This window comes from Glandiceps talaboti, chromosome 12 (assembly GCF_964340395.1).
Source record: "Glandiceps talaboti chromosome 12, keGlaTala1.1, whole genome shotgun sequence".
In the NCBI taxonomy this organism is placed as follows: Eukaryota; Metazoa; Hemichordata; class Enteropneusta; family Spengelidae; genus Glandiceps; species Glandiceps talaboti.
Window position 1 is genome coordinate 12,104,539 of NC_135560.1, and position 23,059 is coordinate 12,127,597.

Sequence of the window (23,059 nt, forward strand, 5' to 3'; positions counted from 1 at the left end):
GGTTTCTAGATGTACACACTAGAAGATTATTTTATCTCAGCCATATTCAGTCTCACTTTGATACATGTTGTAACATCTGGTCCCATGCCAGAAAAAAAGTGATATTGATAAACTTTACACACTACAAAAACAAGCCATCAGGCTTATCTTAAATATCAGTACAAAGGAAATGCAATTTCAAAAATATTTTACCTTTAGGTAAAAGATTCCTCTTTAATAAATATAAACTGTCCATAACATGGTACCTCCCTACCTTTCAAATTCACACTCGTTCATGTTTTAATGGCCTTTTCGTTCTACCTACTCCCAACTGTCAACGCTTCACTCACTCTTTTTCTTATGAGGCCACCAAATTATGGAATGAACTGCCGACTTTAATAAGAAAGACAGAAAATATCAATTTTGTTTAAAAAACTTTTAAAGTGTCATATTTCGGAATTTTTATAATGTCGCTATTTCAAATTGTTTCTATTTAGTGTTTGTAGATGTACTTGTATATTTTGTTCTGTCTTTGTTGTACTCTTTGTCCTTTTTCCAAGTGTGACTATTTATCTTTTAGATGTTGTGATTTATTTGGGGGGGGGGGGGGGCTGGGTAGATTAGGCTGGTCCTAATAGGGTTACCCATTTATCGATGTGTATTTTAAAGCATTTTGATAATAAAATTATTAGTATTATTATTTTATTTAGCAAAAGAGGGAACGATAGCGTGAATAGTGATCAGCTGACACCGAACACGTTTCAGTGGGCTTCCATAGTATTCGCCATGTTTACCTTAAAGTACAAATTGTGCCGCAAAGGATCATGGTAATAATATATTTAGGGTTTGGCACACCTCAGATTACAACACTGTGAAGAGTGATCAGAAACTGAACACGTTCACCTCGGCTTTCAAATTTAATTCGCCTTATTTACCATGAATCTGGAAGGTAAAGTTGCATTTATCACCGGTGGTGCTGATGGTATTGGTAGAGGTTTGGCTGAAGAATTCTTACAGCATGAAGCAAAGGTATTGTTATCTTTCAAGCACACATTTTGTAAAATGAACTCACGAAACAGATAAGGTATTAGACAATTCTAACTAAATCTACTGTCATATTTGTTGCATTTAATTTTATATGTTTACGTTAAACACCCTATAAACCATATATTTCTAGAAACTGGTGAACTTAAAAAAATTAGTAACGGCCCATTACAGGAAAACTTCTGCGTCTGACCTTGCTGTGGTAGATATGGCATACATTGAACTCATAACAATTTGACCTTGTCTCAGAGTCAACCGAAGTGACCTAATTATTAGAAAACATGCCGTGAACTACCACTGTACTCCAAAGAACAGTAATTGTTCTACAAATAAACACAATTGTTGTGATCACTGTTATGTATACATAATCTCAAACTATGAATTTTTTCTTAACAATTTGACCTCGTCTCTGAGATCGATCAAGGGGACATACATGTAAACAAGGTCATGTGACTCTGTATCAATCTATATCAGTACGATTTACACATCCACGTTGACATCCAGAATACGTGACTCTTTGTAACGCAACCATTTTAATCTCATCAACTTTGCAAATAATGAAGTTGTTCTGACCATTTCCTACAGTTATGTATTGACTGTAATGGTAAGTGATTTATTTACCCGAATGTATAAATGATTAGTAACAAAAAAAAGAGAGAAGGGTGAATGGGGAGTCAAGAAATAGCTTACAGCTAGTCTAGCGTGACCTCCAGCTTTGTACATTGCGAATGATAACAATAAGAGGGTTTAGGCATCGATGGAACTGAATTACATACATAACTGGGGAAACAAAATGTACACACAAAACTCTTTTTTAATACATGAACGTCTCTCCAACAAACAGAAAGTATATACCTCTCTAAGTTTACATTTAATCACTTGTACTGCACTACTTAACACTGTTTCAAAGATTTCCTAAAACGATGTGGAGTTTTTCAATCTGATTTAAATATCATTCCAATTTTTTGCGAATAACGTCATCGGTCCAGGCTTATCAGCTTGCCCTAATTGTTTGGGGAAAGGGAGATTAGACTGCGCCCACAACGGCTGATCTGTCAGTCTAACAAATGTAATGAAGCATTCCATATACAACTTCGATCGAAATGTCTGTGGTAAAATACCAGTAGAAAATAATAACCATACTAGAGGCAGTGTATGTAAGGAAAGAATAGACAATTACCCATAGCTCGCCTTTTGTATAGTAATTTAAAATCTAATGTGTGTTTGTAGTAAAATTAATTGCCAGATATTTCTTCTATATCACAGGTGTACATAAATAGATCGCTTTACTTCTGCAATTGTTTAAGACCGTTCTCGTTATTCCCTATAGAGGGAATGCAGAAAACGGATGAATCCAATTTCAAAAGTTTTTCATTAAATCACACTTTTACAGTAATTACTTAAATATCATATCACATTTTCCAGGGAGTATTCTTCGTCGATATCAATGAAGAAAAGGGACAAGAAACTGCCAAAACTTTAAAAGAGAAGTATGGAGATGTCAAGGTGCAGTTCTATAAATGTGACGTCACATCTAAGGAACAGCTGGAAGGTAAAGATGAACTTTAGGTAGAAAATCAAATCAATCATATAAAGTTTCAACGAATAAAATGTTTTAAATCATTCACTTGCTAAACGGAGGAGGGCACTAGAAGTGACTTTGTAACGAAGTCTTATTATCATAAACTGTGACTGCAAATAAACATATTTTTGTTAATTACAGCTTCCTTTGAGAAGTGTATGGATCAGTTTGGACACCTAGACGTGGTTTGTAACAATGCTGGTATCCTTAATGAACATGCTCGAGCAGAGCTCACCGTGGCAGTAAATCTGGTAAGATAAATTCAGAGAATACAAATTACTGTTTCTGTGTGAAACTTGAAAGAATTTAAGACTAAATGGTAAAGTCTCTATAAAACCACGTACTCAAGGCTATATGATGGCAGAGTTTCGACAAAACCGTGTACTCACATGCTATGATGACAGAGTCACTACTATATAAACCATTTAGCAGAGCTATACATAGTCTATAAATATGTACCCAAATTTATACCACTTGAGCATTGAGTAGTCGGTTGCTATAAGAAAATAATTGTACTTTGTCTTCAGATTGCTGTCATTGAAGGGACGTATTTGGCTGTAAAACACATGGGAACAAAAAACGGTGGGAAAGGAGGCGTGGTCATCAATACAGCATCGATTGCTGGTAAGTGGTGATGCATAAAAATGTGTTAATCATCGAAAATTTATCAACGTTTTATCAGAGAGAAATCAAAATCAAAATGTCATATCTTATGAAATAAAGATGAAAAATCTGGCCATGATATAATTAAAGAAAAACCTCTCTTCATAACTGGAAACTACGTTAAAACTTTTATTAAATCGCTAAGGTACTGAAAGTGTCACACTTATCTATATCGTCCGAACTAGATATATATCTCATGTACATGATAGGTTTTACTCTTGTTGTTTCTATCTTCCATGTCTTTACCTCCCGTAAGAGAAAGCCATGTTATACCTTTGTCTCTATGTCTGCCTGCCTCTGTCTGTCTTCCTGTCGTTGTCTCTGTCTGTTTCTCCGTCCGTCCGTCTGTCTGTATGTATGTATGTATGTATGTATGTATGTATGTATGTATGTATGTATGTCCGTCTAAGGGAGCATTCGTTTTTTACGGGGAGGGGGGGGGGGGGGGGGTCGGTGGAATTTGAGGTATGAATTAAATGTAAAAAGCAACCCCCCCTAAAAATTACTTTTCTAAAATTTGACCCCCCCCCCCTAAATCCATCAATTGTAAAATGTGACCCTATAAAAAATTTTAACTTGATTTATAATAGATTTATGAAACACTTGACTTATATGAGTGTTTGTTCGACATATCACATAATGGACCATGAAACCTAGTCCATGTAGTTCCGTGACTTCCAAGTAGTACACTGTCTGCCTGATCTTGTTGTGTGAAAGAGTTCATTTTCAATGTCACTGCTATCACTTTCAGAGTCACTTTCTGAGTCACTTTCCTCTGATTCACCCAATTCATGTATCACTACATGTCCATCTTCTGATTCACTGTCTTCGTCCATCTCATCCTCTTCATCACTCTCCTCCTCCTCTTTATCCCTCTCATGGTTCACTCTCAGACTTTCCAGTGTTGTTTGACACAGCTGCCTGCCAATGTGTGCTTCAACTATTTTCAGTTTGTCTTTTTTTAGCATCTTTCTCTCAGTTGTCAATTTATGTCTGTTCATGTACATGTCCAGGTCAGAAACTTTCAGCTTACGTAATTCACTGTTTCTGTACAGTGCATTCCAGTCATGGCTGTCATACTGTCGTGGTTGATCCACAGCATTAGCTTGGTTTCGCTTCTTTTTCTTGAGTCTTACAGTTTTCAATGTCTCTAAATGAATTAAGTAGTCAACTACCACTTTCTCAGGCACTATATACTTCTTTGAGAACTCAACAACTTTGTCATGGTCATCAGAATACATTTCTCCTGCTTCAAAAAGACAGCGTATTTGAACACGTGATTCTGTGTTTTCTTTTTTTTACTTGTTATCACCTGATCAGACAGAATAAAGACATGTTTGTATTCTGTTTTGTACATTTTTTTGTCAATTCTGTTGTTTTTTGCTATGATTCCATACAAATCTGTTGTAAAAATTGACCCCCCCCCCAACCATTGGATATAAAATTTGACCCCCTCTAAAAACTGCTTTGTAAAAGTCAACCCCCCCCCCGAATTCCACCGACCCCCCCCCCCCCCACTCCCCGTAAAAAACGAATGCTCCCTAACGACACCATAACTTAAAAACTACTACATCCATTGTAATTGAAACTTACAGATACACACCAATGCATTAGATCATTCATTCGCGTCTAAAATTATCATTCTGTTATGAGAACGTTTCAGAGAAGGTACTGTTTGCCTACTCTACACACTTCAATGAATGTACAGGTAAAGGTAATTACAGACACAACATTGTACAGTCAAAAGTATGTTTTGTCGTTTGATGAGATTTACATCTGAATGTGTTTAATGCTTTGCCATTTAGGTTTAATTCCCTTTGAATGTATGCCACTGTACACTGCCAGTAAACATGGAGTTGTAGGCTTTACCAGGAGTGTGGCGGTAAGTGGATTTCTTTTCACGTAAAAAGATATATACTGTTATTTTCATATTTTAAGGATTACAGCATGTGGTCGTTTAACGAAATGGGATGTGACATTTGTTAACTTCGATTCGATATATCTCCCCTCCACTGTCTATGGATAAACACATTATTTATCACAAACTGTAACATCACTCAGTGACAGCACCCCACTTGTGGATTGTTTTAAATACTAGCTTCATCAGTTTTGTCAGTTTTACTTTGTGTTATTGAGTTTTTTAACTTGATATGAATTGCTAGTATGTAACGTACGCCGTGACGAGCCGGTGAGGGCGGAACGACACGAAGTATCTTGCAGTCTTTTAGATTTCTTTCTTACACGTAGTTTGAACCTGATGTAAAAGACAATGGAGTGCGTGTTCTCGCTATATGTCCATGGGTGGTAGACACGAACATGGGTGCATCTCTTTTGGCGAACGGGACTAAATACAAGGAACAGATTAATGCTCTAATTGAGGATCAGAACAAGCCAAATTTGACGTAAGTATTTGATATTGCAAAGACAACACTTCAACTTGAATTCTAAGGATATCAATTTGTATACAGATCTAGACAACTGCATTGAACCACAGACACTAGGCTGTGATTGAAGCCATGAGGGTCAGCTCTAACTGAACATCTTATGAGACAAGTTTATAAAAAAAACTCGTAGAACTAGCCAGTATAAGTAAAGATTACTAGTCGATATTACACAACAAAGTGTGAGAGCGTAGTTACTGTACATTTTCCTTCGCCGTTTGGCCACACACAGCTTATTGGTAATTTTCTGGACCATGTGAAATATTTTGAAGACGGGCACATCTCTGTTTTGTAAAATTATGTTAGGGACCGGTCAGTTTCTCCAGCCTGGGGGGGGGGGGGCGGTGGATTCTTAAATCGGGCCGACAAAAAGTCACTGACCCCCCCCTATCTGTAAAACCAAAAACAGGCTGACCCCCCTATCACTTAATTCTAAAACATGATGACCCCCCCCCCCCATATATAATATTCGCATGACAGGTATTCTTTTATCGTGACTCAGTGTGGACTGCTTGACTGTCTTGCATCTACTTTATAAGACCCCAGGTTAGCACTATCATATTTATAATTATTGACTACACAGGGTAAATATATTCGAAAAGGAGTTTAATAGCATCTTGGCAGTGAAAGGTAGGAAAGCTTGAGAAGGGAATATGTACATCTCTTATGGGGGTCCTAGGGGGTCTCCCCCTAGAAGCCCAGGAGGTTTTGAGACTATTCAGACATTTTCAGAAAATAATTTCCAAGCTTTACAAGACAGCACCAACATGTAAAATGCAACTACATAAGGTTGAAATATTTTTGAAGTATAGTTTGATAGGATCTTGACAGTAAGATGTAGGGGGAAGATCTTGAGACTAGGATGTGTACACCTCATGTGAGGGGGGTCCTAGGGGGTCTCCCCCTAGAAGACCTGGACGTTTTTAACTCTGAAAAGTCAATTTTGAGTCTATTTAGACCCTTTCAGACAATGATTTCCAAGCCTTACAAGACAACACCAACATGTTAAAAGCAACTACATAGGGTTGAAATACTTTTGAAATATACTTTGATAGCATCTTGACAGTAAGAGGGGAAGAGCTTGAGACTGGGATATGTCCACCTCATGTTGGGGGTCTGAGGGGGGTCTCTCTCTAGAAACCCTGGAGGATTTTTACTCTTAATATTTAGGCTATTCAGACCCTTTCAAGCAATAACTTAATCCATGCTTTACAAGACAGCAAGTATCAGAAACTATTTTTTATAACTTACACTAAGGGTTGAAATATGTTCTTAAAAAGTTTAAATGGCATCATTATATACATGTAGTAAAGGTCAGCACATCTATAATGGTAGTATCATTGGTAGGAGAGATTTGGAGTTTAAGGCAATTTTAGACTATCTTGGCAAACGTTTCACATCTTGAAAAGACAATATCATATCAAATTAGAATAGGGTGAAAATATTTAATAAAAGTTTAATACCATTATGACAGTAAAAAGGTTGTTGGTGCATCTGATTGTTGGTTGAATGTGTGAGTGACCTCTGGGGGTGAGGGAGTCCTTGGGGTTTTCCCCCTGGCAGATCTGGAGTTTTTTGCTTGAGATACTAAGGCAATGTTTAGGTTATTCATAACCTTTGAGGTAATATTTCCAAGCTTCGAAAAGCTAACGTAAAACGTTTTTCAATGAGTTTCTCATATCACATAAAATGGACACGTAACATTAGTATATAGGGGCATTAATATTGCATGTATAATAAAGTGACCGGTATGTTACAGAACTTTAGGTGGTCATACCTAGTGTATAATAGTAACTGGAATCTGATGAGATGTGGTGATTTGTAGTGTCAATAGCATGGCGAGTAGAACAATTTAGATTAACTTCATTTATAAACTATCTAGGAAAATTACCATTACGAAACCTTCAAGTTCACTTTTGCCCCAAACTGCAATATAAGCGAAGCATTGATTGTGAAACAGCCAAGCATTTACATGACATGTTCTGTAACTAGTGTGGTAGGTAGGTAATACCGGTACATGTATATGAATATGTGTAGTTAGGTTTGAACTAATAAGTAATGTTAAAGAATTCATGTAAGAAACAGGGACAAGAACAAATATTGACATGTACCACATTTCAGACAAGGCTATATGCCATTGTAGAAAGGATATTTTCTTCCATCACAATCTAAAACACAACGACCCCCCCCCCCTTATCCACAATTTTCAAAACAGCATGACCCCCCCCCCACTCCCAATTTCCAAAACAGGGTGACCCCCCCTACCAATCCACCGCCCCCCCCCCAGGCCGAAGAAACTGACCGGTCCCTTAATGTAAAGATGAAATGTATCTTATAGTCAAGCCACATAGTGTTCCCTTGGTTAGAGTTGTTAATTAAAATAATCATACAACTATTTTAGATTAAATATACGGACACTGATTACTAAACCAGACACAAGCTAACTTGAACAAAAATATTCATACCACGTCACTGGTTCTGCTGTGTTCGAAATATGACTAAAAACGTTCAAAATTGCCATTACTTTCACCGATTTTTCTTTGCTATTACTCGCGCTGGTATAATTATGTTATTCTCCAATAGTTTTCATCACTCAAATAACTCGTTCTGTCGACTCGTAGTGAAAAAGACCCCTTAGGTCACTCGTATTTCCCTTGTCTCAACGAAAAAAAATATAAATATTGGGAATAACATCTAAGTATACTTCTAAAATGTGACGTCTGACGTTATGTTTACTTTACACATCCTTTAAACTGTCGGGACGAACATGACGTATCATCGCCCATCATTCGTTTATAACATACAGGTATTAGTATTAGTCCAATCAAAATATCTATGTATTATCTTGAAAATTTTCACAAAATGAAATAGGTGCGATTCATTCTTCTTTGCAAATTATACTTTCACAATGGTACGTGTTTGTCAAATTTATATGATTTGTTATGCAATACACGTAATCTTACTATTTCAACATCACAGGGTGAGTGAAGTCACTTCCGTCGCCTTGGAATTGATTTGTGATAGTAGTGCTAATGGAACAGCTAACTATATCGAACCTGGTAAGAAGTATGCACCAATACCTCCACCATCACTGGAATAGTGGATTACTCAAAGCATGTATCTTTGGCATGCTCTCTATAATCTAGATGGAGAAACAATGAATGAATGATGGACTATAGCCAGAGAAACTACACTTGGTGTCATTGTAGTTACATGACATCGGAATGACCTAAGAGAAGTATTAAATGAACATTAATAAATAACTAATATAGTATGTACATTTTGGGATTTTAATCAGGTTTCAAATATAGCCAAAATGATGTTGGCTTGGTGTTTCACTCATGGGACATTACGTTTTTGGCACAAAGCAAGATATATTTCTACTCTAGACTAACAATAACAGACAAAATAAACACGGCAGGATCTTTTGCCCAATGACAAAGAACAGTGATAACCAGTGCTACTCTTTAACAGTGCAGTGAAAACAGGCTTCTAATGAAAACATTACACATGGACTTGGTGATTTTAATGGCTGCAATTGTTTATTTTCTAACTCATAATCGACATTTTAACTTGAAAAACTAACAAACTGAAATGAGATAGACGAATACAATCATTGATTCTGACCAAAGAAGGATTTTAAAACACAAATGAAAAAACGAATTTTATGAATATGAATGTGATTTTATACATAAAAATGTCTTTAAACACTAACTTTATGGGGGACTGTGTTATTGGTTAGAATTGTGTGATTTATTAACAAAGACATGATGTTAATGACTGTTGGATGGCTGTGGATGAATTTTAAATTATATCCCATGCATCTCAGGATTTCTAGAGTAACGACTTTGACGAGACTGTAAGTGAAGGTGTAAATCGTAACGATACTGTATAGGAACTAGACTACGTTTAACCTTATGAGCCATGCCGCAAAGGATCATGGTAATATATATTTAGGGTTTGCTACACTAGCACATCAGAGTACAACACTGTGAAGAGTGATCAGACACTGAACACGTTCACCTCGGCTTTCAAATTTAATTCGCCTTATTTACCATGAATCTGGAAGGTAAAGTTGCATTTATCACCGGTGGTGCTGATGGTATTGGTAGAGGTTTGGCTGAAGAATTCTTACAGCATGAAGCAAAGGTATTGTTATCTTTCAAGCACACATTTTGTAAAATGAACTCACGAAACAGATAAGGTATTATATTATATCATGCTACTATGCGCCATTCTGATTGGATAATAACTGTGGTAAAATCCCATTTTACCACGGCTGGCAGTGGTAAAATGGGCCCCTAAACTAGCATATGAATAGTACTCACAAAAATGAAGCTAGTGTTCGTTCTTATACCAATAAGTTAACACTTCTTCAGAGTAAAGGTATGTCAGGTATCCTGTCCAATAGTTTGGGTTACAGTAGTCCAAATAATTCCACTGATGACCTTGCGATCGAAAGCAACGATCGATCAGTGGCTTCAACACCACTGGCCATGGCTGATAAGGTACAAGTTCTCCCATGCAACGAGCCGTCAGCGTCCTGCTCTCGTTGAATCAAGCAACACCAATTTAACTTTTAACCATCAGTCAAGTGCGTCAGGATTATTTCAAAACTGTACAGTTTCAGGTTCGGTCAATGTTCAATTTGTTAACCATTAAATTAAAGTAGACTGTGTAACGTCGCGTCTCTGATTTACTGTCTCGCGCTTTCTCCGATTCAACTGGTTCAACGCCGCGGGCCGAGACATCTATTTTTAGCAGTGTACAAGATTGTATTGTTCTTATGTAAATATCCAAACAAAATTGTTACTTTCTTTGACCTCTTTCCCCGTTTTCTTTGTTGCTAGTTTTCAACGCGTTTTCGTTATGCATTATATGATGTAAATAAAGTAATTTGTCAATACATTGCAATGCAGTGTATGGTTTGTGTTCATGCAGTGTGTGTGGGGGACGACATGAACGTATCCACTCATCAAAATATGCTCGTTCCCGACGATCTATTACAGACGATCTTTCTCTGTACGTGCGAATTCGCCTTTTCAGGCATATAAATAACCACAGAATCACATTTAGAAGAAATAGACACATATTTTGATATAATATAATAGCAATAACCTCCGCCGAAGGCGGGTATACACTCGAATTTGGTACAATTCGCTCCATATAGCACTCGCCATTCGGCTCGTGCTATATGTCGCGAATTGTACCAAAATCTCGTGTATACCCGCCTTCGGCGGGGGTTATTGCTTAATTAGACAATTCTAACTAAATCTACTGTCATATTTGTTGCATTTAATTTTATATGTTTACGTTAAACACCCTATAAACCATATATTTCTAGAAACCTCTTGATCTTAAAATATTCAGGTTTAGTCTGGTGAACTTAAAAAAATTAGTAACGGCCCATTACAGGAAAACTTCTGCGTCTGACCTTGCTGTGGTAGATATGGCATACATTGAACTCATAACAATTTGACCTTGTCTCAGAGTCAACCGAAGTGACCTAATTATTAGTAAAACACGCCGTGAACTACCACTGTACTCCAAAGAACAGTAATTGTTCTACAAATAAACACAATTGTTGTGATCACTGTTATGTATACATAATCTCAAACTATGAATTTTTTCTTAACAATTTGACCTCGTCTCTGAGATCGATCAAGGGGACATACTTGTAAACAAGGTCATGTGACTCTGTATCAATCTATATCAGTACGATTTACACATCCACGTTGACATCCAGAATACGTGACTCTTTGTAACGCAACCATTTTAATCTCATCAACTTTGCAAATAATGAAGTTGTTCTGACCATTTCCTACAGTTATGTATTGACTGTAATGGTAAGTGATTTATTTACCCGAATGTATAAATGATTAGTAACAAAAAAAAAGAGAGAAGGGTGAATGGGGAGTCAAGAAATAGCTTACAGCTAGTCTAGCGTGACCTCCAGCTTTGTACATTGCGAATGATAACAATAAGAGGGTTTAGGCATCGATGGAACTGAATTACATACATAACTGGGGAAACAAAATGTACACACAAAACTCTTTTTTAATACATGAACGTCTCTCCAACAAACAGAAAGTATATACCTCTCTAAGTTTACATTCAATCACTTGTACTGCACTACTTAACACTGTTTCAAAGATTTCCTAAAACGATGTGGAGTTTTTCAATCTGATTTAAATATCATCCCAATTTTTTGCGAATAACGTCATTGGTCAAGGCTTATCAGCTTGCCCTAATTGTTTGGGGAAAGGGAGATTAGACTGCGCCCACAACGGCTGATCTGTCAGTCTAACACATGTAATGAAGCATTCCATATACAACTTCGATCGAAATGTTTGTGGTAAAATACCAGTAGAAAATAATAACCATACTAGAGGCAGTGTATGTAAGGAAAGAATAGACAATTACCCATAGCTCGCCTTTTGTATAGTAATTTAAAATCTAATGTGTGTTTGTAGTAAAATTAATTGCCAGATATTTCTTCTATATCACAGGTGTACATAAATAGATCGCTTTACTTCTGCAATTGTTTAAGACAGTTCTCGTTATTCCCTATACAGGGAATGCAGAAAACGGATGAATCCAATTTCAAAAGTTTTTCATTAAATCACAGTTACAGTAATAACTTAAATATCATATCACATTTTCCAGGGAGTATTTTTCGTCGATATCAATGAAGAAAAAGGACAAGAAACTGTGAAAACTTTAAAAGAGAAGTATGGAGATGACAAGGTGCAGTTCTATAAATGTGACGTCACATCGAAGGAACAGCTTGAAGGTAAAGATGAACTTTAGGTAGAAAATCAAATCAATCATATAAAGTTTCAACGAATAAAATGTTTCAAATCATTCACTTGCTAAAAGGGGGAGGGCACTTGAAGTGACTTTGTAACGAAGTCTTATTATCATGAACTATGTCTGCAATTAAACATATTTTTGTTAATGACAGCTTCCTTTGAGAAGTGTATGGATCAGTTCGGACACCTAGACGTGGTTTGTAACAATGCTGGTATCCTTAATGAACATGCTCGAGCAGAGCTCACCGTGGCAGTAAATCTGGTAAGATAAATTCAGGGAATACAAATTACTGTTTCTGTGTGAAACCTGAAAGAATTTCAGACTACATGGTAAAGTCTCTATAAAACCACGTACTCGAGGCTATATGAGGGCAGAGTTTCGACAAAACCGTGTACTCACATGCTATGATGTCACTACTATATAAACCATTTAGCAGAGCTATACATAGTCTATAAATATGTACTCAAATTTATACCACTTGAGCATTGAGTAGTCGGTTGCTATTCCCACTTACCCCTATAACTAACACTGCATTCACAGAACACAAAGAGTGTTACTATAAAGAGTTCTGCGTACAGTACAAACACACTATAAGAAAATAATTGTACTTTGTCTTTAGATTGCTGTCATTGAAGGGACGTATTTGGCTGTAAAACACATGGGAACAAAAAACGGTGGGAAAGGAGGCGTGGTCATCAATACAGCATCGATTGCTGGTAAGTGGTGATGCATAAAAATGTGTTAATCATCGAAAATTTATCAACGTTTTATCAGAGAGAAATCAAAATCAAAATGTCATATCTTATGAAATAAAGATGAAAAATCTGGCCATGATATAATTTAAGCAAAAACCTCTCTTCATAACTGGAAACTACGTTAAAACTTTTATCAAATCGCTAGCGTACTGAAAGTGTCACACTTATCTATATCGTCCGAACTAGATATATATCTCATGTACATGATAGGTTTTACTCTTGTTGTTTCTATCTTCCATGTCTTTACCTCCCGTAAGAGAAAGCCATGTTATACCTTTGTCTCTATGTCTGCCTGCCTCTGTCTGTCTTCCTGTCGTTGTCTCTGTCTCTTTTTCTCCGTCCGTCCGTCCGTCTGTCTGTCTGTCTGTCTGTATGTATGTATGTATGTATGTATGTATGTATGTATGTATGTATGTAGGTATGTATGTAGGTATGTATGTCCGTCTAACGACACCTTATCTTAAAAAACTACTACATCCATTGTATTTGAAACTTACAGATACACACCAATGCATTAGATCATTCATTCGCGTCTAAAATTATCATTCTGTTATGAGAACGTTTCAGAGAAGGTACTGTTTGCCTACTCTACACACTTCAATGAATGTACAGGTAAAGGTAATTACAGACACAACATTGTACAGTCAAAAGTATGTTTTGTCGTTTGATGAGATTTACATCTGAATGTGTTTAATGCTTTGCCATTTAGGTTTAATTCCCTTTGAATGTATGCCACTGTACACTGCCAGTAAACATGGAGTTGTAGGCTTTACCAGGAGTGTGGCGGTAAGGGGATTTCTTTTCACGTAAAAAGATATATACTGTTATTTTCATATTTTTAAGGATTACAGCATGTGGTCGTTTAACGAAATGGGATGTGACATTTGTTAACTTCGATTCGATAAACACATTATTTATCACAAACTGTAACATGACTCAGTGACAGTACCCCACTTGTGGATTGTTTTAAATACTAGATTCATCAGTTTTGTCAGTTTTACTTTGTGTTATTGAGTTTTTTTAACTTGATATGAATTGCTAGTATGTAACGTACGCTGTGACGAGCCGGTGGGGGCGGAACGACACGAAGTATCTTGCAGTCTTTTAGATTTCTTTCTTACACGTAGTTTGAACCAGATGTAAAAGACAATGGAGTGCGTGTTCTCGCTATATGTCCATGGGTGGTAGACACGAACATGGCTGTAGCTGTTTTGGAAAACGCGACTAAATACAAGGAACAGATGAATGCTGCACTTAAGGATCCCAACAAGCGATATTTGACGTAAGTATTTGATATGGTAAAGCCAACACTTCAACTTGAATTCTAACGACATTGGACCCACGAGGGTCAGGTCTCACTGAACTTCTTGTGAGACAAGTTTATAAAAAAAACTCGTAGAACTAGCCAGTATAAATGAAGACTTCTAGTCAATATTACACAACAAATTGTGAGAGCGTAGTACATTTTCCCTTCCGGCCGTTTGGCCACCCACAGCTTAGGGGTAGACCATTCGATATCCTGGGGGGCTTGGAGGATTGGTGGAGAGTCATTATTTTTGTCCCACCTGCTTGCCTGTGAATTTTTTTTTCTCCTTCGCCTATGCTGGCAACTATTTTTTTCTTTCCTTCTTTGAGATATCCGGATTTTTTTACGTCAATGTTGAACACCTACTTTTGTTGCCACAATTTTCTGTTTGGTTTTCGCACAGGGTGATACAGAGAGTAAAAAGATGCTGTTCTATCACACACAAATTATATTTAATACATATTTCATACATGTTTGATTTTCAATTAAATAAACATCATTGACAGTTTTTATGCCATGCTATGATGACACACTGAAATGCAAATCGGAAACTTGATTGGTGAGCTCAAACATTCAGATAGACCGGTCAGTTTCTCCAGCATGGGGTTGGGGTGGGTCAGTGTTCTTTTCCATTGTGCCGACAAAAAGTCACTGACCCCTGTGAATAAAGTTTCATAGCATCTGACAGTAAGCTGTAGAGAGAAGAGCTTTGAGACTGGGATATGTCCACCTCTTGTGTGAGTGTGTGTGAATGGGGAGGTCGGGGGGGGGTTGTAGGGGGTCTCCCCTAGAAGCCCTGGAGGATTTTTACTTCTAAAGGCAATGTTTAGGCTATTCACAGACACTTTCAGACAATAATTTGCAAGCTTTACAAGACAGCTCTAACATGTAAAAAGCAACTACATAAGGTGGAAACAATTTTTGAAATAAAGTTTCATAGCATCTTGACAGTAAGAGGTGGAGGAAAGAACTTTGATTAGAGAGTGGGACATGTGTACCTCTTATGGGGGGTCCTAGGGGGTCTCCCTTAGAAGCTCTGGAGGATTTTTAGTCCCCGCCGGACAAAGTCCGGATGAGGACTTATGGATTGGGTTCCATCTGTCCGTGCGTCCGTGCGTCCGTCCATCCGTCTGTCCGTCCGTTACCGGGTTGAGGGAGTCACTGAAAGGTTTCGTGCAAGAAAGTACAAATTTGGCTGAACAGGTCGTGGACCTTCAATGCAGATCAATGAGGGATAATCATTTATTCTTCAACATACCTGAAACGGAGGACGAGGATTGCACTGACAAGATTCAGAATTTTTGCACAGAAAACCTCGGCATTGAAGAACCTGTGATTATCGACCGGGCACACAGAATTGGAAGACCACGGCCTAATAAAAGACGTCCCATAGTTGTGAAATTCCAAAGGTTCACTCAACGCGAAATGACCAGAAAGTCCAGCGGTAAACTACGTGGCACAACATTTTCCATAGGCGAGCAATTCCCGAAGGTGGTTCAGGACAGAAGAAGAACTCTTCTCCCCATACTATGGAAAGCTGAGGCTGAGAACCGCAAGGTTGCGTTAGTAAAGGATAAGCTATATATTGATGGGGTGCTGTATACTGCTCCTATTTCTAGTACGCGGGACACGGAATAGGATTTGTTGGGGAATGTTCTGCCCTCACCTAAGCTTCGTGACTTGAAAATTATTTCATGGAATGTTAACGGAGGGTTTGCAAGTAAATGGCTTGACACAGCTTTTAGAAACTTCATACGGACATATGACCTGATATTTCTGTCTGAATGCTGGACAGACAAGGATTATGAATTACAAACGGATGGTTTCAAATCTTTTGTTTTCCCTAGGCTAAAAGTAAAATCAAAACAGGGTGGAGGATCTATCATTTTGATTAGGGACGAGTTTATTCCTTTCATTTCCTTGTGTAATGTATATTTTGATACAATTATATGGCTAAAATTAGATCAAGTCTTATGCCAAGATGTTAAGGATATTTATTGCGCATTTGTATATTTACCACCAACTGGCTCAACTTTCTATAGGTATTATGACTCTGATATTTTCTACGAACTTGAAAACCAAATTGCAACTTTTCAAACTTCTGGCAAAGTTATTGTTATTGGCGATACAAATAGTCGAACTACAACGTGCGATATTTTCATAAGGTACGATAATTTGCATGATACAGTCAACCCCAGAGATGTCTTTACGTACCACAGTGACGTAACTTTACCTACACGTGTAAATCCTGACTTAGGAACTAATGAATATGGAACTAGGTTAATTAATTTATGCAAGTCGACTGGTTTGCGGATTTTGAATGGTAGACATACAGGTGGCATTAGTAATGACTTTACATTCAATGGGGGGCACGTGGAATGAGTGTAATTGACTATGTGTTGACCCCACCAGCATTTTTCCCTATTGTTAGTAAATTTATTGTGTGTAACTTTAATGAATATTCTGACCATGCGCCCCTACATGTGGAATTGGCAGTCAGCTATTTGTATCCACAAGTAGAGAACAACGAACTCAGTACAGGGAAAGTTCGAGAAGTGTACCATTGGAACCCTAATCTTGCACCACAATGTCGTGAGGCAGTACGAGTGAATCTCGATAAAATTCACACTTCTTTCAATGAAGCTGAGATTGTTTCACAAGCTACCATGAATAGTAACATTGATAATTTCACTAGTGTGCTGAGTGGGGTATTCACTCCTTTCTGTAAATCCTATGCTACCCGATCTCGAACACCCGATAGCAATGTTCATACCTTTGATGTAAATATATCGTCTCGTAATGTACCTGACAAACCTTGGTTTAATGATGAGCTAAAGCGATATTACAGAGAGTACAAACGTGCACTCAACCAATTCAACAGGAGTAAGACTACTGAGCACCACACTTTTTTGAACGAAAAGAAACGAAAATATAAATTTTTAGAAGCTAAGCGTAAGCGATATTATTTGCGTACTGAAGGAGATATGCTAGCTCATTTGAAAAAAAAAACACAACCCCAAAGAATTTTTTAAAAGATTCTCTCGTTCGAAGAAGGGTAGTATAGAATGATGTTAATTTGGGGACGCTCTCAGAGTACTTCAAACAACTACAATCGTCTAAAGTTGACATTCAGACTGCGGAAGAATATGATATCGATGAACACAACATTGTATTTGATGAACTTGAGGTCAATATTACACAGGACGAGTTAGAGAATGCCATTGGCAAGTTAAAACGTGGGAAGAGTCATGGGCCAGACTGTGTTATGAATGAATTTTTCATTGAATGTAAAGATTTTCTTGTCCCAATTTTAGTTAAGATCGTTAACTGTGTGTTAGATAAAGGTTTTTTTCCAGAAAGTTGGTCATCGGCAGTAATTGTGCCAATATTTAAAAAGGGTGATGCCAAAGATCCCAGCAATTATCGTGGTATTAGTTTAGTAAGTCATTTAGGTAAACTTTTCACAGCCTTAATTTATCAACGTTTGCTTACATTGTCATCGAACCAAGATGTTATTACCGATGCCCAGTTTGGCTTTATGCCTTGTTTGAGTACTGTTGATGCAATATTTGCTTTGAACAATTTTATTGCTAAATCTTTGTCAAATAGAAAACGTTTATATTGTGCATTTATAGACTTCAAGAAGACTTTTGACTCTATAAACCGATACAAATTGTGGTATAAACTATCAAAAATAGGTATAAGGGGAAAAATCTTGAAAATAATTCGGTCTATGTACTTAAATGTCAGGTCTTGTGTCACAGTCAATGGCTTCCAGTCAGATTTTTTCTCTAGTACTCTTGGGTTAATGCAAGGAGAAGTATTGTCTCCTATTCTATTTTCATTGTATATTAATGACTTGGAAATGGGATTTTTGACTAATGATTGTATTCCCTTTGATTGTAAATCCTTGAGTCTTTTTCTTTTAATGTATGCTGACGATTTGGTCAGCATACATTTTATAATTTAACTATAGACTGGGCGTTATCATGGTACACTAAGGCGTATGAGAAATTTTCCACACTGTAATAATGATGTCGAGGACGAATTTCATTTTATACTTAAATGCCCATTATATAGAGAATTACGAGTCCGTTTTATTAAGCCATATTATTGGAAAAAAACCATCCGTGTTTAAACTTGTACAACTACTGTCCATGGAAAATGTAAAGCAGCTTTGCAATTGAGGTAGATATTTAAAACAAGCAGGCATCCTACGTTCTGTGCACATATTAACGTAATTTGGCATCTTTTTTTTCCCGAAATCTTCCAAAATCTTCAAATCCCCCCCCAGGATATCAAATGGTCCACCCCTTATTGGTAATTTTCTTGACCTTGCTAAATACAATGTATTTTAAAGACGAACAATTCCCTGTTTTGTTATGTTGATGTGTAAAGATGAATCGTGTTAGAGAGTCAAGGCACACAGTTGTTCCCTTGGTTAGACTTGCCAATTCAAATAATCATACAACTATTTTAGATTAAATATACCGACACTGATTATTATACCATGCACAAGCCAAGTTGAACAAAACAGTATGGAATGTATACCACGTCACTGGTTCTCCTGTTTTCGAAATATGTTCCAATTCCCTGATTTGTCTTTGATATTACTGGCGCTGGTATAATTATGTTATTCTCCAATATTTTTCTTCATTCAGCTGGAAATTACTCGTGATCGAAGGGTTTTGTCAGTGACAAAGCCCCCCTAGATCACTTGTATTTTCCTTGTCTGAACTAACAAAAATATAGGGGAATAACATCTAAATGTACTTCTAAAATGTGACGTTCTTGCAGTAGAATTAAAAGTAATATGATATGGATAACGTATTAACAATTTGAAAAATAAAGTACAGGTACCTAAGATTACTACCATCTAGACACCTGTCTACAACCACAAAACATAATGAAATCCCCCAAAACACCTTACTGGTTTAAAAACACTGAAGTTATCTTTACTTTACACATCGTTTAACGAACATGACGTATCGTCGACCATCAGGTATTAGTCAAATCAAAATATTTATGTATTAACCTTGAAAACTTTCACAAAATCAAATATATGTGTGATTCATTCTTACTTATGAATTATACTTTCACAGTCGTTCGTGTTTGTCAAATTTAGATGATCTATTATAAAATACATGTAATCTTACTATTTCAACATCACAGGGTGAGTGAAGTCACTTCCGTCGTCTTGGAATTGATTTGTGATAATAGTTCTAATGGGACAGCCAACTATATCGAACCTGGTAAGAAGTATAAACCAATACCTCCACCATCACTGGAATAGTGAATTACTCAAAGCGTGTATCTATGGCATACTCTCTATAATCTAGATGGGGAAACAATGGATGAATGATGGACTATAGCCAGGGAAACTGCCTGACTATTCCCACCTGGTGTCATAGTAGTTAGACGACATTGAAATAATCCAACAGAAGTATTAAATGAACATTAATAAATAACTTTGTACCTTTTGGGATTTTAATCAGGTTTCAAATATAACAAAAATGATGTTGGCTTAGTCACTTTCACTCATGGGACATTACGTTTTTGGCACAGTACTACACATGGCACAGTGCTAGACATGTTTCTACTCTAGACTAACAATAACAGAGACACAATAAACACAGCAGGATCCTTTGCCCAATCTGACATTGAACAGTGATAAGCATTGCTGCTCTTTCACAGTGCAGCAAAACCAGGCTTCTTATGAAAACATTACACATGGACTTGGTGGTGATTTTAATGGGTACAATTGTTTATTTTCTAACTCATAATCAACATTTCAACTTGAAAAATTAACAAACTGAAATGAAATAGACGAATACAATCATTGATTCTGACCAAACAAGGATTTTAAAACACAAATGAAAAAACGAATTTTATGACTGCGAATGTGATTTTATACATAAAAATGTCTTTTATTGAGGTAAACAGTGTATATGTAGCATCCTGAGCTGACAAATATACCATATTTGGACTTTCCACAACTGCCGCAATAAACACTAACTTTGTGGGGGACTGTGTTATTGGTTAGAATTGTGTGATTTGTTAACAAAGACATGATGTTAATGACTGTGTGGATGGCTGTGGATGAATTTTAAATTATATCCCATGCATCTCAGGACTTCTAGAGTAACAACTTTGACTAGACTGTAAGTGAAGTTGTAAATCGTAACGATACTGTATAGGAACTAGACTACGTTTAACCTTATGAGCCATGCCGCAAAGGATCATGGTAATATATATTTAGGGTTTGCTACACTAGCACATCAGAATACAACACTGCGAAGAGTGATCAGACACTGAACACGTTCACCTCGGCTTTCAAATTTAATTCGCCTTTACCATGAATCTGGAAGGTAAAGTTGCATTTATTACCGGTGGTGCTGATGGTATTGGTAGAGGTTTGGCTGAGGAGTTCTTACAGCATGAAGCAAAGGTAGTGTTATCTTTCAAGCACATATTTTGTAAATGAACTGTCGAAACAGGCAGGTTTTGATGAGGTATTAGGCAATACTAACTAAATTTACTGTGATTTCACATTGTGTGTTTACATTAAACACCCTATAGACCATACATTTCTAGAAAGTTCTTGATCTTGAAATATTCAGGTTTAGTCTAGTGAACTTAAAATAATTGGTAACGGCCCATTACAGGCAAACCGCGTCTGGCATTGCTGTGGTACATATGGCATACACTGCAGTCATACATAACAATTTGGCCTCATCTCAAAGGTCAACCCATATGACATAATTACTAGTAAAACATGCGTCAAACTACCATGATTCTCTTAATAGTAATTGGTCTACAATTAAACGCAATTGGTGTGATCGTTGTTTGTATCACTACATAATTTCAAAATATGAATTTGTTCTTAACAATTTGACCTTGTCTCTAGGGTCGATCAAGAAGACATACTTGTAAACATGATCGCGTGACTGTTAGACTAGTCCCTGTACGGTACCAGTACGATTTATCACGTTGTCATCCAGATTACGTGACTCTTTGTAATGCAAGCATTTTAGTCTCCACCACTTTGCAAATAATGAAGTTATTCTGATCATTTCCGATGTAGCAAACATAATTATTTTGGAACTGTAATAGTGAGTGGTTTATTTACCCGAATGTATCAAATGAGTACAAAACCTTGGTAACAAAAAAAGAGAGAGAAGGATAAATGGAGAGTCCAGAAATAGCTTACAGCTAGTCTAGCCTGACTCCTGGCAATACATTGAGAATGATAACAAAAAGAGGATTTAGTCATCGATGGTACTGAAATACACACAAACTGGGAAAACAAATTGAACACACAAAAGTTTTTAATCACTTGTACTGCTCTACTAAATATTGTTTCAAAGATTTTCTAAAATGACGTTGAGAAATTTTCGATCTGATTTGAATAGGAATATCATTCCCATATATGAATATCATCTGTACCTGCAAATGACGTCATCGGTCCGCCCACAACGTCAGTCTGACGCATGTAATGAAGCATTCCATATACAACTTCGATCGAAATATTTGTGGTAAAATACCAGTAGAAAATAATAACCATACTAGAGGCAGTGTATGTAAGGAACGAATAGACAATTACCCATAGCTCGCCTTTTGTATAGCAATTTAAAATCTAATGTGTGTTTGTAGTAAAATTAATTGCCAGATATTTCTTCCATATCACAGGTGTACATAAATAGATCGCTTTACTTCTGCGATTGTTTAAGAGCGTTCTCGTTATTTCATATAGGGGGAATGTACAAAGCGGATGAATCCAAGTTCAAACATTTTTCATTAAATCACACTGTTACACTTATTATTTAAATATAATATCGCATATCACAGGGAGTGTTTTTCGTCGATATCAATGAAGAAAAAGGACAAGAAACTGCCAAAACTTTAAAAGAGAAGTATGGAGACGACAAGGTGCAGTTCCATAAATGTGACGTCACATCTAAGGAACAGCTTGAAGGTAAAGATGAACTTTAGGTAGAAAATCAAATCAATCATCTAAGGTTTCAACTAGTGAAATATGTTTCAAATCATTCACATGTTAAACGGGGGAGGGGGCACTTGAAGTGACTTTAATTTGTAACTATCGGAAGTCTTATTATCACGAACTGTGACTGCAAATAAACATATTTTTGTTTATGACAGCTTCCTTTGAGAAGTGTATGGATCAGTTTGGACACCTAGACGTGGTTTGTAACAATGCTGGTATCCTTAACGAACATAAGCGGGCAGAGCTCATCATGGCAATAAATCTGGTAAGATATATTCATGTGTGAAAACACTGTCATGGTAGAGTCTCTTTCAAACCTCGTACTTAAGGCTGTGTCACTAAACCGTGTACTCACATGCTATGATGACAGAGTCACTACTAAACCATGTACTCACAGAATATGGTAGCAGAGTCTCTATAGAGAGTCTCTGTAACTAGAATGCACTCACGTTTATACTACGTGTTGCTATA

The 23,059-nt window shown here is 36.9% G+C and overlaps 3 protein-coding genes across 3 annotated transcripts in view; all 3 read left to right on the plus strand.

The window, feature by feature from the left end:
- The first annotated feature begins 915 nt into the window (after positions 1-915).
- LOC144442936 (15-hydroxyprostaglandin dehydrogenase [NAD(+)]-like) lies at positions 916-8,809 on the plus strand. The gene is made up of 7 exons (XM_078132308.1): positions 916-1,008; positions 2,449-2,575; positions 2,747-2,856; positions 3,133-3,229; positions 5,074-5,150; positions 5,516-5,670; positions 8,689-8,809. Exons 1-7 carry the CDS (start codon positions 916-918, stop codon positions 8,807-8,809), a joined length of 780 nt encoding a protein of 259 aa, XP_077988434.1.
- Positions 8,810-9,765: 956 nt separating this feature from the next.
- LOC144443707 (15-hydroxyprostaglandin dehydrogenase [NAD(+)]-like) lies at positions 9,766-19,886 on the plus strand. Its single transcript, XM_078133247.1, has 7 exons — positions 9,766-9,858; positions 12,376-12,502; positions 12,674-12,783; positions 13,142-13,238; positions 13,987-14,063; positions 14,405-14,559; positions 19,756-19,886. The coding sequence occupies exons 1-7, from the start codon at positions 9,766-9,768 to the stop codon at positions 19,874-19,876; spliced, it is 780 nt and encodes a 259-aa protein (XP_077989373.1). The 3' UTR covers positions 19,877-19,886.
- Positions 19,887-20,876: 990 nt separating this feature from the next.
- LOC144443722 (15-hydroxyprostaglandin dehydrogenase [NAD(+)]-like) overlaps positions 20,877-23,059 on the plus strand; it is a 5,201-nt gene continuing 3,018 nt past the window's right edge. The window contains exons 1-3 of the mRNA XM_078133264.1: positions 20,877-21,031; positions 22,432-22,558; positions 22,744-22,853. Of these exons, the coding sequence (XP_077989390.1) occupies positions 20,939-21,031; positions 22,432-22,558; positions 22,744-22,853 (330 nt within the window). The 5' untranslated portion in view covers positions 20,877-20,938. The remainder of the gene's footprint in view (positions 21,032-22,431; positions 22,559-22,743; positions 22,854-23,059) is intronic.